Source organism: Pan troglodytes, chromosome 4, assembly GCF_028858775.2.
Source record: "Pan troglodytes isolate AG18354 chromosome 4, NHGRI_mPanTro3-v2.0_pri, whole genome shotgun sequence".
Lineage (NCBI taxonomy): Eukaryota > Metazoa > Chordata > Mammalia > Primates > Hominidae > Pan > Pan troglodytes.
Genome location: NC_072402.2, coordinates 49,171,985 through 49,191,160, shown reverse-complemented (window position 1 = coordinate 49,191,160; position 19,176 = coordinate 49,171,985). Strand labels below are relative to the sequence as shown.

Sequence of the window (19,176 nt, the reverse complement as noted above, 5' to 3'; positions counted from 1 at the left end):
GTGTCCATGTGTTCTCATTGTTCAACTCCCACTTTTGAGTGAGAACATGCAGTGTCTGGTTTTCTGTTCCTGTGTTAGTCTGCTGAGGATGATGGCTTCCAATTTCATCCATGTCCCTGCAAAAGACATAATCTTGTTCCTTTTTATGGCTGCATAGTATTCCATGGTGTATAGGTACCACATTTTCTTTATCCAGTCTATCATTGATGAGCATTTGGGTTGATTCTATGTCTCTGCTATTGTGAATAGTGCTGCAATGAACATACATGTGCATGTATCTTTATAATAGAATGGTTTATATTCCTTTGGGTATATACCCAGGCCACACCGTCTTCCACAATGCTTGAAATAGAAACAGTTTTACACTGTTGGTGGGAATGTAAATTAGATATCTAACTACATTAAAAGAATAATACATTGATGACCAAATTGAGTTCATCTTAAGAATGAAAGGTTGTTTTGGCCAGGCACAGTGTGGCTCATGCCTGTAATCCCAGCACTTTGGGAGACCAAGGTGGGAGGATCACTTGAGCCCAAGAGTTTGAGACCAGCTTAAGCAATATAGTGAAACTCCATCTCTACAAAATATACAAAAAATTAGCTGGGCATTGTGGTGTACGCCTGTAGTACCAGCTACTTGGGAGGCTGAGGTGGGAGGACTGCTTGAGCCTGGGAGGCAGAGGTTGCAGTGAGCTTAAGATCACAACACTGCACTCCAGCCTAGGCAACAGAGTGAGACCCTGTCTCAAAAAAAAAAAAAAAAAAAAGTTGGTTTCACATTCTAAACCAATCATTGCAATTCACTGTATTAATCCACTTTAAAAAAGATAAACTATATGATTATCTCAAACAATTCAGAAAAGGCATTTGGTAATATTCCAACACCCATTCCTGATTAAAAAAAAAAAAAAAACTCTCAGCAAACTATGAACACAAGGAAATTTTCTCAACCAGACAAAGCGCATCAACAAAGAAACCTATAGCTAACATCATACTTAATGGTGAAAGACGGAATTCTTTCCTTGCGGAGGTCAGGAACAAAACAAGGATCTCTGCTCTCACCACCTTTATTATACATTGTATTAGAAGTTCTAGACATTCCAATAAGGCAAAAAATAAATAAATAAATAAAAATTGATTATTAAAAGGAAGAAGCATAATGTCTTTCATCTCAGACAACATGATCATCTTTATATATGGAATCTATTAAAAAGCTATTAAAACCAGTCCAGGCTCAGTGGCTCATGCCTGTAATCCCAGCACTTTGGGAGGCAGAGGCAGGCAGAACACCTGAGGTCAGGAGTTCAAGACCAGCCTGGCTAACATGGTGAAACCCCATCTCTACTAAAAATACAAAAATTAGCTGGGTATGGTGGCAGGCACCTGTAATCCCAGCCATTTGGGAGGCGGAGGCAGGAGAATCACAAAGCTGAGATCGTGCCATTGCTCTCCAGCTTGGGAGACAAGAGAGAGACTCTGACACACACACAAAAAGCTATTAAAACCAATAAATGAACTTAGCAAGGTTACAGGATACAAAATCCATATAAATATCTATTGCATTTTTATATACCAGTGAAAAACTATTAATATTGAAAATGAAATTTTAAAAACAGTATCATGGACAATAACATCAAAAAATATGACCAAAGGTATAAAAACACTGAAAACCACAAAACACTGCTGAGAGAAAGTAATGAAAACCTAAATAAATGGAGAGATAGACTTTGTTCATGAGTTGGAAGACTCCATATTGTTAAGATGTCAGTTCGCTAGACCACACTCCAGAGGAGAAGATTACATAAAATCATGAATATCAGGAGACAGAGATCACTGAGGGCCATCCTAGAAGTCTGCCTACCACAGGTGCCAATGTTATTAAAGGATACCACATTTTTTTTTATTGCATATCCTTATAACTCTTCTAAAAGGACTTTGTAGCAAGGCTGCATGGTACAAATCCTAGTTCTACTAATTACTGTGTGACCTTGCCAATCAATTTACTTTCCTGTGCTTCAGCTCTCTCTTCTCCAATATGGAGAAAAACAGCAGTACTTATCTCATGCAGTTATTTAAGGTTTAAATGATTGAGTGTCTGTAAAGCACTTAAGTATCTGGTACTTGGTTATATACATACATCAATACATCCATTAAACCAATATAAATACGTACGTTACTATTCCTTAGAGTTTAGTACAATACATCCTTCTTTAACTGTTTAATGACGCCTACTACAAATAAGGTACACTATTTATTCAAGGTGTGTATAAAGATAATTGATTAAATTTGGGCACTGAGGAAATAGCATCTTCTTGTTTCCATTTTTATTTGAACTTCAAAAAACAAACATAGGTAATGCCTGAGATAACCATAATCCTGTTTCACCAGGTCCTAATATGTGCCTGTTTTTCAGACATAACTGTCAATGGCATGCTCTTTCAGTTTTTTTGTGGTTTGTTTTTTGTTTTTTAAGATGGAGTCTCACTCTATTGCCCAGACTGGAGTGCAGTGGTGCAATCTCAGTTCACTGAAATCTCCGCCTCTCAGGTTCAAGCGATTCTCCTACCTCAGCATCCTGAGTATCTGGGATTACAAGCACGTGCCACCACGCCCGACTAATGTTTTTGTGTATTTTTAGTAGAGATGGGGTTTCACCATGTTGGCTAGGCTGGTCTTGAACTCCCGACCTCAAGTATTCCTCCCACCTCAGCCTCCCAAAGTGCTGGCATTACAGGCATGACCCATCACACAGAGCCCCCCTCTTTCACTCTTAAAAGTGTCCCAGTGTACACAAGAAATTAGAGTTACTCCAGTTTGTCAGTCTAGATTGAAATGGTAACTGAATCAAGATAAACACTTCTGAGTAAGAAACCAACAAGGCACGGATAAAAGGAAAGGAAACTGAAGAGGAGGAATATGGGCAATGGGGGTGGGTAGATAATAGTGGGCAACAGAGTGAGAGACCCTGTCTCAAGAAGAAAAGAAAGAAAAAAAAAGAAAGAAAGGTTGGTTTAATATTCTAAACCAATCATTGCAATTCACTGTGTTAATACACTTTTAGAAAGATGAACTATATGATCATCTCAAACAATTCAGAAAAAGCAGCGTGGTAAGAGAAAAATAAATGCTTCAAAATGTCCACATACCAAAATTAATTCACCCACAATCTGAATTCACACTTCGTATAAACCAAATATATTCTTTAAAAGCTAGTGAAATAAAATATTTAACTGGTCATAAAAGAGGTAACTGGCATTTCTTTAAAGATTTTTAAAAATCCATAAATGAATACCAAATAAATGTTAATATATCACATTTAACTTCCCTTTTCTCTATCTGTCCTAATACATTACCATGAAACCAATATATAATCCTGATAGACACATTATTTAAAAAATAAGAAAACTTGTTTAAATGCACACACTGCAAGCCAAATTTTAACAATAAACCATTTTTATAGCTATTTTTGTATTCCCAACTGAAAACATTAGGTGACTTTGGAAATTCTAATTCCTTTATAATCCAGCAGCACCAAAGCAAACAGTCATGACCCCTTAAGAGGATAAAATGCCCATTTTAATTAAAGACTAAATTATTTGACTTGGTGTGCAATTTTTGCATCTGTATTTTGAGATGTATTTATAAATCCTGTGCTTTTCATTAATGAAAAACTGTACAAGTATAATAATTGACAAATAGCCTATAGAGGCAGTCTTAAAAGGTGTCTTGAATTCTGAAGAATTTAGGCCAATAAGAGGAATGAAGTACTGATACATGCCACATTATGGATGAACCTTGAAAACACTGTGCTAAGTAAAAGAGGCAAGTCACAAAAGACCACATATTGTATTATTTCATTTGTATGTATGGTCTAGAGTAGGTAAATCTATATAGACAGAAAGTAGATTAGCAGTTGCTTATGACTAGGGTAGGAGTGGGGACTGAGGGGATGTAGGGAATGGAGGATAACTTCCTTTGGGAGTGATGGAATGTTCTAAAATTGATAATGATGATTGCACAACTCTGTGAATATACTCAAAACCAGTGAATTGTATACTTTAAATGGGTAAATTGTATGGTTTGTGAATTATATCTCAATAAAGCTGTTACCATAAAAAGAACTTGGGCTATAATTCCTACCCTAAATATAAACTGTTACGTATTATTATCTTAAAAATGGAAAAACCTGATTCCAATACTTTATAGGAGAGAAAGCCAAGAAATATATGCATTAGTCTGTTCGTGCTAATTGCTAAACATTGATGCAAATATACTCCATGTCTTTGAATTCCTATTGAATTTCAGACAACAAATAGATTTCTTGAGTATTTTACCACAAAACAGATTTAGATATTGGCTTGACTTTAAACTTGTGGTGGATATTTCCTGACTTCATCTGAAAATTTAATTAAATTAAATAATCTGTCAACTTGCAGGTTTTTATTCCTAAGTAGCTACTAATTTGGTTTATCAATACAAACCTTAATAAAGTATGGGAGGCAACACATATCAAGCCAATGCTAGATTTAGCCATTTTACAATGTTGAGATATATCTAAACATCATTTGTATACCATAAAGACACACAATTTTTGTCAATTTAATAATTTTAAAACAACAAAATACAAAGCTTAATAAAGACAATTTGCAAGTTTTATAGCAAGTTAACTTTTTAACTATATATGTACAGTTGTATTTTGCCTTCAAAAATTCTGCTTCTAGAGTGTCAAGTAAAGAATATTAATCATTTCTTGACATAGGTATATAATGTCATATTTCACCACTGATATATTGTGAATTTCATTCACTAATTTAGGTGAATATTAATAATCATCAAATAATTCTAACAGATCTTAGTCTATGAAAGCAATCAATACCAGTTACTAATACTGATATTTTAACTAAAATTATAGATCACAAAAATGAAAGATCAGTTTTATTATTCTACTATTAATGTATATTTATAATATAATATATGAGATATAATAAACCATAGAAATATTGCCATATTTCCACAAATTTATACATTATAGCACTAACTTTGGTATTCAGAGCTAAGACGTCAGACAGTTAATACAACATAGAGAGGTAATCATCATTTTAGAAAATGGCCTAAAGCTGCTCTTTGGTATAGCATAAAGTTAAGATTTGATAAATCTAGGTAGTGATAACAGTTATTCATTATATTATATATTATTTATTATGAATAATTATATAGAACATAGTATACACACATATGTACATATAAAATACACATGTATAATATATATAAATAATTTAAATATGCTCTTTGGTGTTCATTCAATATTATTGATATCAGATAAAACAACATTCAAAATTCCTTTATTTTCTTCCTGTCTAGTCAGAGTGATCTGATAGCTTTGCGGAGCACAGTTCGTTTTAAATGTAAATCAACAAAATAAAACAATAAGATATAATTTGTAAAAGACGGGATAACATTTTGAGTTTTTAAAAGTAACTATTGTTACTTAAGTAACTACAATCTCAAACGGTTTTCTGCATAAACCTTTGAGTCCCTGGGACAAAATTTGGCCTAGTGGAAATAAACATATCCATCATTTTTCCTCTGGCATTCTTTTTTTTTTTTTGCTCTCTCTGTCACCCAGGCTGGAGTGCAGTTGTGCAATCTAGGCTCACTGCAAGCTCCACCTCCCGGGTTCATGCCATTCTCCTGCCTCAGCCTCCTGAGTAGCTGGGACTACAGGCGCCCGCAACCACGCCTGGCTAATTTTTTTTGTATTTTTAGTAGAGACAGGGTTTCACCGTGTTAGCCAGATGGTCTTGATCTCCTGACCTCATGATCCGCCCTCCTCAGCCTCCCAAAGTGCTGGAATTACAGGTGTGAGCCACCGCGCCCAGCCCTGGCATTCTTGATAAACACATTATACATTCTCCCTAGTAAGTTGACATTTCAAGCAAACATGCATCATGATCTTACCCATAAACAGTCAGGTCACACCCCTGAACATGTTAATAAGTGAGTTAGATCAACCAATTTTCAATATTAATATAAAATCATCTGTGGAATTCTCAAAAATATTTTTACAAAACTTAGCAGTATGATTTAAACACATGTTGGATTTCAAAATAAAAAATATATAAGAGAGAGTCCAACACTGGTACCTCTCCTCTGATCCTCAAAAAATAACAATTTTTAAATATTAAAGATGATACTCCTCCCATTTTGTTAAGTCACTCTATGGCCCTAGTAATTCAAACATAATTATAGACTTTTAAATAGGCTAGAAGTTACTTTGAAACTTTAATAAGAGTTCAAAAAAGAATTCTACACTGCTGCAAAAAGCATTTTTCTAACCTCTGTTATATTAGCCAACGTAAAATAATATGATATGAACTCTTCGAACTACTAATCTTATTAAATCCTGTTATCATTTCTAGTACTAGTCTGATCATTAGCAGACAAGTTTAAAAAGAAAATTTTGGGCCGGGCGCGGTGGCTCACGCCTGTAATCCCCAGCACTTTGGGAGGCCAAGGTGGGCGGATCACGAGGTCAGGAGATGGAGACCATCCTGGCTAACATGGTGAAACCTCGCCTCTACTAAAAATACAAAAAATCAGCTGGGCATGGTGGCACGCACCTGTAATCCCAGCTACTCATGAGGCTGAGGCAGGAGAATCACTTGAACCTAGGAGGTGGAGGTTGCAGTGAGCCGAGATCACGCCACTGCACTCCAGCCTGGGCGACAGAGCAGGACTCCATCTCAAAAATAAATAAATAAATAAAATAAAAATAAAAAATAAAAATTTATGTTTAAATCTCAAACATCAAAAAGGCACTCGAAGTAGCTTACAAAAGCAAAGAAGAGCCCTGCAGAGAATCGGGAAAATATCAAGGCGAATTCAGAATAAAAAGTTGGACAGCTGAATGTTGTAGCCAGTGCAAAGAAAGGTGGGCTAATTGCCCAGATGTACTCTACTACTTGAATACCTATATATGTGCTTGGTGTAACTTCTGTCATTTGAGGCAAAAGGTAAAAATCCAATGGAGATATAATAATGCAAATGTGAAGTACTGGGAGCCCACTGTGCGTCACATTTGGGAAGACAGGGCTTTACAAATATAAATACAAAAGCCATGTAAATATTTATGATCATTTTGTTAGCTATATATAACAGACATCTTCTTCTAGTAATTTCATTGACACTAATCAATGTCCATATTTTTTAACAGAAAGGTTTCTACATTCGCACAATTCCTAGTATATTTTTAATTCCTTAAGTATATTTAAGAATATTCCAGACCACAAGACTCTAAGTTGTTGCACATTTTATCAGACTAAAATGTCAACATATATTAATATAGAACCATAAGATTTTATTCAGCAAGCATGTCGTAAACCAAATTTTCTCACCAATGATGCCAGGTAGATAAAGTCAATTAAAGTAAGTATAACTATTAAAAAAATTCAGAAATTTCACTGTATGACTCAGTTACCCGGGAACTTTTTCTAAAGTTTACATTATCTTACTGGATCTCAAGATTCTAACTCATATACTTTGTATTCCCTCCCTAGAACCTAATGTAGAGTCAATGAACATACCACAGATGAAACGTATGTTAAATACTGCCTTGCAAATTGAAATAACCATCATACCAAAGACTATTTCACCTAGCCAAGAGAGAATAATGCTTCCATTTTGCTTATTGTTTATTGTTACTTTTTATTTTAAAATATTGATAAGAAGTCAAAAGGCACACTTATCTTAAAATAATTTAAGTATAATGTTTCTAACCAATTATAATTAAGAGTATTAAAAACTATAACAGATAGCATCGTATAATCAAAGACAGGATCACCAGAATCTGAGCCCTATTCTTTCACTTATTAGCTGAGTAATCTTGAGAAACTTACCTATCAGTTCCCTCATTCCTAACATGAGTAACATAATAACACTATCTACAGAATTGTTGCTGGAGAGTAAAGAATAAAATGGATCTCAAAACAGTTTTGTAAAACTGGAAAGCAATATAAGAATTCAATGGGTTATCACCAAATAATAATTTTGCTTGAGAGACAAGCTGTTCAACACATAGTGTAATCAATCTGGTTTTTTATGTTTATATATCTTAAAGTATTTCAAATTAAATAAACATTCAAGTAAGTTGTATAACTGCCAGTCTCCGCCTCCCTTTTAATAAACTTTAACACAACTGAAAGGTAAAAATAGTTAATATATTTTATAACTGATAATGGTCATTTTATTTTTAAGATATGTATTTTCTCATATGTTTTAATCTTGTTTTAGTATGTATTTTGTTCGGTTAACAAATCATCTACATGCTTTCGATTAAATATTATGAATAGAACTTATCAGTAGGAGGAAAGTTATTTATTAAATTTCTAAGTCAAATCTTAATATTTTCTTTTTTCTTATTTGGTTCATTTGATGCAAACACAATAATAGTGTAATACATTCTTTCTCAGTAGTGAAAAATAAATTACCATTTTGCTTTCTCTATACTCATTATCTGAATGAGGCTTTACATAGAACCAAATTTATTACAATAGTGAATAAACACAACAATCAATGGAAAAATACTTGCAACAAACCATACCTAGTAATAAGAACTGCATTATCGTGGTGGGCAATCCCATTTTCTGGAATGGTGTTTCCATCACTTTGGTGGGAGAGAATGGATTTCTGCCATTTACAGAAGCTATCGAGGGACTTGTCTGCATGGTGGTTTATCTCCAAGTTTGGCTGCAATACAACATGCATACCAGAAATGTTCCAAACAAATTACTAAGGTCAGTTGTTAAAACCTTTGAAGACTAAAGTGGGACTATAATTAGAAGCAGTGTTTCTAGGAATAATCTCTTGCCAATTTTTATCTCTGTAATATCTGACCTAGAGCTCATTTGGTATATTATTGAACTGGTATTTTTTTCCAGTTCCAGCTTTAATGATAATGTGAACATATGTGAGATTATCAACACAAAAACTAATGAAAATCATTATTATAAGATATGCCATGCAAATGTTCACCCTTATACTGAAACATAGCTAATCTATATAGCTTTAACATAAAAGGTATATTCTTGTAATGTATTTAAAATTTGCTGAAGATATTAAATGTGTAGAGCTAAAAATCATATCCAACTAGAATTTCCTAATAGAAGCAATAATAAAACATATTATTTAATAATAAGTAATTCTATAGCTCTATAGCCTGTCTGTTAACAATCTTAGATATATAAACTAACTCATTCTTACCTGATCTTCTGTGAGAACAATTAAGCGGGCCACTATAATATTCACAACGTTTCCTAGGCTGGAATCACGGTAAAGTTTGGCAACCTGACCTCCAGAAAATAAGAAAAGACACAAAGTCAGACAAAAATTATAGGGTGATAGTTTGGTTTTTTAAGTGCTAAAACAATTTTTTATAAATTTAGCCATTGTATACATTACCCCATATCACTTAGAACTCTACCCTCAAGGTGCCTTGGTAAAAGGTTTTTATACAAGTCTACCTCAATAAATATTTCCTCCTAGACATGAACTACAGCATGGAAATTAGAGGGTGAGCTGATGTTTCAAGTTAAAAAAAAAAAAAACCCTTAAACAAGATTTAACAATCCACTAAAACTGTCATATTATCTAAAAATGAATGATAAGGTCATCTTTAAATGTATTTTTATGGAACTGAAACATTACTAGACCAATTTTTTACCATTTTAGACAGGTAAATTCTTATCATTATTTACTTCACAGCAAAAATTTATGACCTTAGTCAAAAACACAACAAATATGAAGTAAAATATTATATAGAGGGATCAAACTTACAATATTCATCACACTCAAAATGTAATGTTCAATGTCTTTGCGGCCATGGTAGCCCACCATCATTTTGTCTGCCACTACCAATGTCTCCACAAACCGTTCAATGCTCACTGATCTCTTCTGTCTGTGGTGGATATGTGTGTTGTTAATTGGTAGTGAATAGGAAACAGTGGATGTGTCATTCAGCCACCAAGGTTTGCCACTTCTTGTGAAATCTACAATAAAAGCAGCCAATTCAGATAGGTTCACTAATTAAAAATATTTATTTATAGATCTTTCATGTAGACATGCTTCTCACGAATTCTCTAATACATTAAGATTTTTCAAAGAGAAGAGAATGAGAAAATGCAATAGTGAGAAAAAAGTCTGTAAATTTTTGAAAATAATCACGTTATCTGAAAAAAATTAAACATTCAACTGCTCATGAAAACAAAACAAATCTAAGAAATGAATTAATAAAAATAATTTTCAAATAGTCATTTCATATTATTCCAGTAATTACATCTTAATACATTTAAATTTAGGATATATACTTTAAAGAGTCATTTAAAGTTATTTAAAAAGCATCTAGAGTATAAACTTTTCAATCAGTCTAAGACAGCTCTGATAGCCCTGATTTTGCAAAAATCTATTCCAAAGATACTTTTGATTATTCATTTTAAAATAAGATGCTTTCATCAAGCTATTTTAATTAGAATCAATTCCACTGCTCTAGAAATCTCAATTCTAAAAGGCAACGAATTACTTTTTTCACTTAGGTTGGCAGTCTACAACTCTTTATTCTGACAGAGTACTCAAAATATTTCTTTTCCAAAGCCTAGAGGTAAGAGACATTCAATTATAGTTGAAAGATCACAATTACAGCATAATTTGCTTTGAACCATATTTAGCATGGATTGCAATGTATCCTTTGTTTTCTAGACATTTGGTTCTTCAGTATAGAAGCAGCCTTTTAGCGCTATGGCATTTGTAAACACCTGCCTCACTGATTATCATCTTCATTAAATAAACTTGAGCATGTAGAGGTTCTCTGTATATCTCACTTCCACATCCTTATATTGAACAGGAAATCTTTCTCACCCCCACTTATTAAAAAATTTAGTGAGGAATAATTAGATTAATATATGATACACTTGACAGAAAGTGTAACTATTCTCATTTTTCTAACTTCTTTAGCCTTTCTGTTTTAAAAATTGCATTGGTAGGTGCTATGGTTTGAATATCTCCTCCAAAACTCATGTTGAAACTTAATTGCCATTGAAACAGTATTAACAGCTGGGGCCTTTAAGAGGTGATTAAAACTTGAAGTCTCCACCCTCATGAAGGAATGAAAACCATTGTTGTAGGAGTGGGTTGGTTATTGTGGGAGTGGGTTCCTGATAAAAATAATGAGTTCAGGCCCAACTTCCTCTCTCTGTTGTGTGCACTCACTTCCTCCTCTTGCCTTCCTCCATGAGACAACCCTCACCAGATGCTGGTGCCATGCTCTTGGACTTCCCAGCATCCAGAACCATATGCTAAGTAAACTTTCATTGTTCTTAAATTATCCAGTCTCAGGTATTCTGTTACAGCAGCAAGAAATGTGCTAAGACAGTAGGATGGATAAATTTTGAGAAATGAGGTGGAAATGATCATGAGACCCATCAGTTAAATACTCCTGAAACTTCTAAGTTAAATGAGTGTCTTCATCCCTAAAGGTGAAGAGAAGCAAAGACATAAACACCACTTCTTATTTCGATAGAATATCCTCCAGATAGTGTTTCTGTATATCCAATTTTGGCAGACAGACTCTCCAGATGGCCTCCATGACCTCTGTCTCGTAATGTTCACATCCTTTTGTGATTTCCTCCTTTTGAATATGGGTAGGACCTGTGACTTGTTTCTAACTAACAGAATACAGCAAAGATGATGAGATGCATGTGATTTTGAGTATATTAGTACATGATTATGTTACATAATATTGTAGCATTTGTCTAGAGTCTCTCCCTTGCTGACTTAGAGAAAGCAATCAATCATGCTGGTGAACTGACGCTGGCATCTAAAGACAATCATCCAAAAACTAAAGCTACCCATAACCACAAAGAACTGAATGCTGCCACAACTATGGGGGTAGAGAAGTGGATTCTTCCCCAGTCAAGATTCCAGATGAGAATTCAGCCCTGGTTGAGGCTAAGCAGATGACCCATCCATGCACAGACTCCTGACCAACAGAAACTGTGAAATACTAAAAGTATACTGAGTAAGCCACTAGGTTTTATTGGCTAATATTGTTACAAAACAGCTGAAAGCTTTTCCACATCAATATAACTCCAATTTCTCCTGCTCAATCCTCTGTGATCATAAAACCATTCATGTATTCAAGTCATGCCTAGTCTCTTACTCTGGCTAAACAGGTTAAATGTCCAAATATAGGATTTTATTTTCATTCTTTTGATCATTTCCCCTTCTCCAACCCATTCAATTTCTCCTTTTTATTTAAAATATTGTGAAAATAATTAGACATTATTGTGCAATAAACACATAGCAATGGTAGTCCTCATTTAAAATGTATTCAGGTTGAGTGTAATGGCTCACGGCCGTAATCCCAACACTTTGGGAGGCTGAGGCGGGTGGATCACCTGAGGTCAGAGCTTGAGGCCAGCCTGGTCAACATGGTGAAACCTCGTCTCTACTTAAAATACAAAAATTAGCCAGATGTGGTGGCAGGCGCCTGTAATCCCAGCTGCTCAGTAGGCTGAGGCAGGAGAATCACTTGAACCTGAGAGACAGAGGTTGCAGTGAGCCAAGATCACACCACTGCACTCCAGCCTGGGCAACAGGGCGAAACTCCATCTCAAAAACTAAAAAATTAAAAAAGAGAACAGGTTGGTAAAATATTTCAAATATTTTGTCCAGTAAAATATTTCAAATCCTAAATTAATGTTTCTACTAAAAAAAAAATACAAAAATTAGCTGTGTGGTGGCACACATCTGTAGTCCCAGCTACTAGGAAGGCTGAGGCAGGACAATTGCTTGAACCTGGGAGGCGGAGGTTGCAGTGAGCTGAGATGGCACCACTGCACTCCAGTCTGGGCAACAAGAGCAAAACTCCATCTCAAAAATAATAATAATAATAAAAAAATGTATTCAGTGTAAGGTAGTTGCTGTTATCATCATCTTTGTTATTGTCAAAATTTTCAACATTTTAGTTTTTAAAAATTTTAGTTTGCTTGGCTATCACTCTAACAAACTACAAATTATTTGAATGTTAAAACTATATATTTTTATTTATGAATATCCATCAAAGGCATTTTATATATATCATATATAATTATATATTCAATATTTTATACATATACACATATACTGAATAAAATCAAGAGAGAGAACATCTTCAGTTTCATTTTAAAAATTAAGTTAATCCAGCATAATTAGCTCATTATAAAACTATACATTCTATAATTGCCAATTGACTTCTTAATGTTAAGCTTAATGATCTGTAACTACTATCTTTCCTAGTCTAAAATAGAAAACAAGATTGACTTGTTTTGTTTCAAAATAAAGATTAGTAGTTCTTCAAATGATACCTGTTACACATGCTTTGCTCAATTTAATTTTGATTAGATTATAGCATGTTAGGAAACATTGCTCATAAACACATACAACACAATAACTTTTTCCCAAAATCAATATATGGATTTCATTGCCATCTGAAATAAGATTTTAACTTTTTGATCAATATCAAAGTGTTTGAATATATACAGCCATTCACCATTATTTCATTGACCTGCTTTATTTTTGTTCATAGTACTTACTACTTCTGGACAGTTGGCCATATATTTATTTGTTTGTTTGTTTGTTTATTTAGTTAACTGTCTTTCCTCACTAGAATATAAACTCCATGAGAGCAGGGACTTTTTCTGCTTTATTTATTGCTGCATCCCCAGCACCTAGAATAGCCTTGCATACGGGTACTAAATGAATATTTATTTAATGAATACATAAGTAGATAATGAAGATATAGAGACATAATAATATCTATTTCAATGGACTAGAAGAATACTTAGTTATCTCTGGGTATTGGAATAAGTAATTTTCAGTTTCTTCTTTTCCTTTTTGTCCTGTATTTTCTAAATTTTCTAAAAGGAACATTTATTACTTCTATAAAATGTTTAAAAATTCATAGTTTGAATCTAATTAGAATAGAAAAAATAATATCTGAATATAAGATAAATATGTCCTGTGTCAAGGGGGTTTTCATATCTTATATTTTGACATAAACTTGAATTCCAGGTAATAGGCTAACTGGTAGTGTATGCCTATAAATTCACATCTCTCACTTTACCTATACTGTTGAAACAGTATCACAATTAAGATGTTAGCCAGACATTTCTCAGATTTACTAGTAAACACAAAACTTTTTTTTCCCCAGTAACACTTGCCCAGAACATAGGGAAATACTATTATATTCCCAGTAATGGGAAGCCAGTGAAGTTTTTCAAGGTGTGTGATACAGCCAGATATAGGGGACAGATTTTACTGAAAATAAGAACACAAACCTGGAGACAAAAAGCATAATTAGAAAGTCAGTATAGTTGTCTCGGCAAGAGATAATGAGGGTCTAAAATAAATAGACTAGAGTTTGGGGTAGTAGAAATGGCAAGTGAATTAAAAACATTGAAATGGAACACTTTAGGAAATTCTCACGGTAATCCAAATGAGAGATGGTAAGAGAATATCTTTCCCTAAAAGTGCAGAATTTTATGATAGCCATAAGAATGGATTGGAGAAGTGCTTGACTACTGCGTAAACCATTAAAAAATAAGGATCTGCCTGAGTTAAAATAATGTGATACATACTTCAAAAAAGAATAATTTAAATATGAAAGGATTAAGAGATAGGCTTTTTAGAATATGATAAAATCTTTAAATATTTTTGCAAAAGGTGATCTTCTTTACAATCATAGAGTGAAGGCTGGCATATTATGGAAAAATGATAGACTAATTACATTATAATAAACAACTGAATATTTGAATCCTAGTTTTTTTCTTTCTTTTTTTTTTTTTTGAGAAGGAGTTTCGCTCTCGGTGCGATCTTGGCTCACTGCAACCGCTGCATTCAGGGTTCAAGCAATTCTCCTGCCTCAGCCTCCTGAGTAGCTGGGACTACAGGCGCGTGCCACGACGCCCGGCTAATTTTTGTATTTTTAGTAGAGACGGGGTTTCACCATGTTGGCCAGGATGGTCTCGATCTCCTGACCTCGTGATCCGCCTGCCTCAGCTTCCCAAAGTGCTGGGATTATAGGCCTGAGCCACCGTGCCCGGCCTGAATCCTAGTTTTTAAAGAATTTACATATAGTTATACTTACAGTCTAAATGTTGTTAAATATAAGATAAACTTATTTCCATAATGGTTCATTTCATTACTCAATATAAAGACCCAACAAACCTTTTGTTTTAATTATTAACTATGGAATTTAATTTCATGTTTTAAGTAGATTCACTGTAAGTTGTCTTTTTCTGGTACCAACTATTCTTGACCAACAAGGACCTAATTAACAGCCTCAGAGATTACTCAAGAAGAAAGTGTGCAGAATGGGAAAAGTAGATTAAGAAAAGAAGACTTAACACTTAAGAAGAAAACAAGCCTATGAAGAATATGGAGAAGAAACAAAAGGATGATACATATCATACACTAATTCACAAGGCAATCCTTTCTTTTTTTTTTTTTTTTTTTTTTTTGAGATGGAGTCTCACTCTGTCACCCTGGCTGGAGTGCAGTGGCACAATCTGTGCTCACTGCAACCTCCACCTCCCAGGTTTAAGCGATTCTTCTGCCTCAGCCTCCCAAGTGGCTGTGACTACAGGCAAGCACCAACACACCCGGCTTATTTTTGTATTTTTAGTAGAGACAGGGTTTCACCATATTGGCCAGGCTGATCTTGAACTCCTGACCTTGTGATCTGCCCGCCTCGGCCTCCCAAAGTGCTGGGATTACAGGCGTGAGCCACTGCACCCGGCCAACCCTTTCTATTTTTCACTAAATCTATTTGTTGGTGACTTTACTTTTGCATTAAGCTGAAATCTCTCTGAAACATTCTGCCCCTGGTTCTAGCTACTGGAACTACATAGAACAAGTCTTTAAAAATTTTTGTTAATATAATAACACTTTAGTGTACTAGAAACAGTCATCTTAATGATAGCTACAATTTGATTGGGTAACTAGTATGTGCTAAGATGAGCACTCAGAGAGGTTGGGTAATTCGTCCTATGCTATATCAAAGCGCATGTTCTTTTTGCTGTGCTATGTTATATCCACTGTTTCTCTACATTTTCGTCTTTTTTTTTTCTTTCTTTTTTTTCCCTTTTCTGGAGAACGGGGTCTCGCTATATTGCCCAGGCAGGTCTCGAACTCCTGGGCTCAAGCTATCCTCCCGCCTCTTGCCTCCCTGAGAGCTGGGATTACAGGTGTGAGCAACCGCACCCGGCCTGTTTCTCTACATTTTCTCACCTTTAGACTAACATCCTCTTAACTCCTTAGCTCTAGTCTTGCTCTTCTCTAATTCCATCTCCATATTGCTGCAAGAGTAGTCTTTCTAAAACACAAATCTGATTATGTTATTCTTCCTGTTTAAATCCTTTCAGTGGGTTTCTAGTGCACGTAGGATAAACAAACCCCTTAACATGGTTTATAAGCTCTTCATGATGTGGCCTCTGCTAATCTTTCCAGTTTCATCTCTCACAACCACTTCCCCCAACCACTATGAACCTCACCTTTATCCCTCCAGCCCACATTCTAATATCCAGTTACATGAACTGTCTGTCAATTTATAAAACATGACATTCTCCCTTTTGGTTTAGGAGCTTCATAAACACTATTTCCTCTATGTGAAACACTAATAGCCACTGCTTTCTCCACTTCTACACAGCTACCTTCACTTTTCCCCCAGTCCTCAGCTTAGAAATCACTTCTTCCATGAAGCTTTCCTTGACCACTGAAGTCTAAGTTTGTTGCCCGTACTACATATTTCTATAGTATCCTCGCTCAGTGCTAACACTACTTTTGAATACTATCTTAAGACTCTTCAAGTCTTATTCAAGTGTCTAGATTCCTGCTACTAGCATAAAAATATCAGGCTAAACAAACACCACAGAGTACTACAGTATAACTGTGCAAAAAAGCTATAGCTATTACCTAAGTAAAATAAGATGGTTATTTTTTTCCCTTCAACCAAAAAACGAAAATGAATTTTATACAAACTTACAGCTTAAAAACTTCTCAAAGAGCTCCCAAATTGATTTAAAACTACTGGTAGGTAACATCTATTAAAAGGGCTCTGGACGTTATAATTGTAGTCAAACTCCTACTTCCTTTTATTGCTAACCTTACTATACTTGCCAGAAGAAAGAAAAAGCAGCAATCCAATACAATATGCTTTGTAAAAGCTGCACACTCACTCACCCGAAACCCCACAATGAGAGTGATCATACAGATGTCGTTGTTGAAGGGCAGACTTTTTGTAAATAACATGAGGGTGGCCATTTTCATAACTAAAATGCTTGGAATCCTCTGTGGTATTCTTTAAAGGTTCAATAAAATATTCTTCATCTTCTGTAGCAATAACACCATGCTAAAAGAAAAATAAACAAAGAATTTACCAAAGAGAATCATTTTAAATATTAGTTATCATTATTACCAAGAGCTAAAAGTAAATGGACACTTCTCCATTTACAGGGTTAAAACACGTTAATAAAAAAATTAGCGAATTATCTGTACTCAATTAAAACATTATATAAATGTTCCTATTCTTTAAAAAGGACATTTAAATACCTCCATATGCTATGCACTGTACTAAGCATGTCACATACGTGATTTCCTCCAATCTCACAATGACTCTGTGAGGTAACAGATTTTATGTGAACACTAAAACTTATTTCAGTTCCACATTATGCACATAACTATGTCCTCTGTGTTTAGATATAGCTTTGTGATTGAGTTTTGCACAATAAAAATATGGGCAGAGGGTTATGTAACACTTTCAGCCCAACCTCTGAATACCTCTGCAGTGGAATCTTCTACTCTCTTTCCCCACTGAACGGAGAGAACTCCAAATACCTAGGGTAGGTAGAAACCAAAAAAGAAGGAACCTGGGTCCCTGTGTGACCTCTTAGAAAGATGTCTGATGTAGACACAGACATACAGAAGAAATAAGCTTCTATTGTGACAAATCATTGACATTTTGAGGTTTATGTTACATCAATTAATATGTTCTTAATTAACACACATCCCATACATCCCCCATTCTGCAGATGAAGTAACAGGCTCAGAGGACTTGCCCAATATTACATAGAGGTAAGTGAGGGTACTGGAATTCAAAGTTCTGCCCTTACTTACAGTATTATATCACCTTATCCCTATTTACTTAGCCAAGTGCTACTCAGTTTAGTTATCTCTCCTCTTTAAAAACCTTCTCTAGTCCAAATGGAGTAGCTTCACCCTCCACTGAGCTTCAATAGAGCTAATTCTCAGTATCACTTATTTTCAATTAATCCCACACTGCTTTGTTACATCTCAAGTCGTGAAGTCTTATTTAAAGTTGGTATAAGTTTTCAACTTCATATTTTAGCTTCCCAATTAGATTATTTGCTTTTTAAGGCAAAGGGTTATATCTCATATTTCTTCGTATCAGTTAACACCATAGAAAGTGTCCCACATGTAATAGGTATAAATAGAACTTTGTTGATGAAAAATGAGATGGTAAAAGTTATCTACATCTGAAATAAGAATTTCCACCCTTGTCTAATAGTGTTTTCCTAAGTATGGCACATGTGAGGACTGCTCTTAATCCAACTAATTTACCCTGTAACACCAGATAAAATAAAAACTCTCTGGGTGTATTTCCTCAGCTGGAAAAATGAAAGAGTTGGTCTAAATTAGTGGTTTTAAAACAGCACTCTGGGGAGCCCTAAGGGTTCCAAGGAAGTGCCCTCAGGGGATTGCCCCAGACAACAAAGGGAGACCTACATGGCTTGGATTCCTGGGTTTAGGAATCAGCTGTGCTATTTATTAATCTATATATTAAGTTTCCACATAACATTTCATTTGAAAAAGGGGTTTTGCTGCTTTAAAAAGAAAGCTGAAAACCTCTAGTCCAGATAATCTCTAAGGTCCCTTTGAATTCTAAACCTCTATGATTCTGCTTAGGGAAATTCATGTTAAGTACCTCATGCTTGGAAGGAATGATAAGACATAATCAGAGTTGCTCTAATTTATAGATTAAATTGGCAGTCACCTACATGAAATGAGCTGAGGAATGCAAACAAAAAAAGCAGCCCTGAGTCACTTCATATAATTTTCACCATTGTTTGC

The 19,176-nt window shown here is 34.7% G+C and overlaps 1 protein-coding gene across 4 annotated transcripts in view; it reads right to left on the bottom strand.

Annotated features, from left to right (window-relative positions):
- The window catches only part of ADAMTS6 (ADAM metallopeptidase with thrombospondin type 1 motif 6), a 339,082-nt gene that overhangs the window by 300,009 nt on the left and 19,897 nt on the right, over nt 1-19,176 (bottom strand). For all 4 annotated transcript variants that reach the window (XR_010157222.1, XM_526907.7, XM_063811175.1 and 1 more), the window contains 4 exons: nt 17,269-17,437; nt 9,832-10,043; nt 9,259-9,342; nt 8,600-8,745 (listed from right to left, as the gene is read on the bottom strand). Coding sequence is in view for 3 of the 4 variants with exons in the window: in XM_526907.7 (XP_526907.2) it covers nt 8,600-8,745; nt 9,259-9,342; nt 9,832-10,043; nt 17,269-17,437 (611 nt within the window). In the remaining variant the exon portion in view is untranslated. The remainder of the gene's footprint in view (nt 1-8,599; nt 8,746-9,258; nt 9,343-9,831; nt 10,044-17,268; nt 17,438-19,176) is intronic.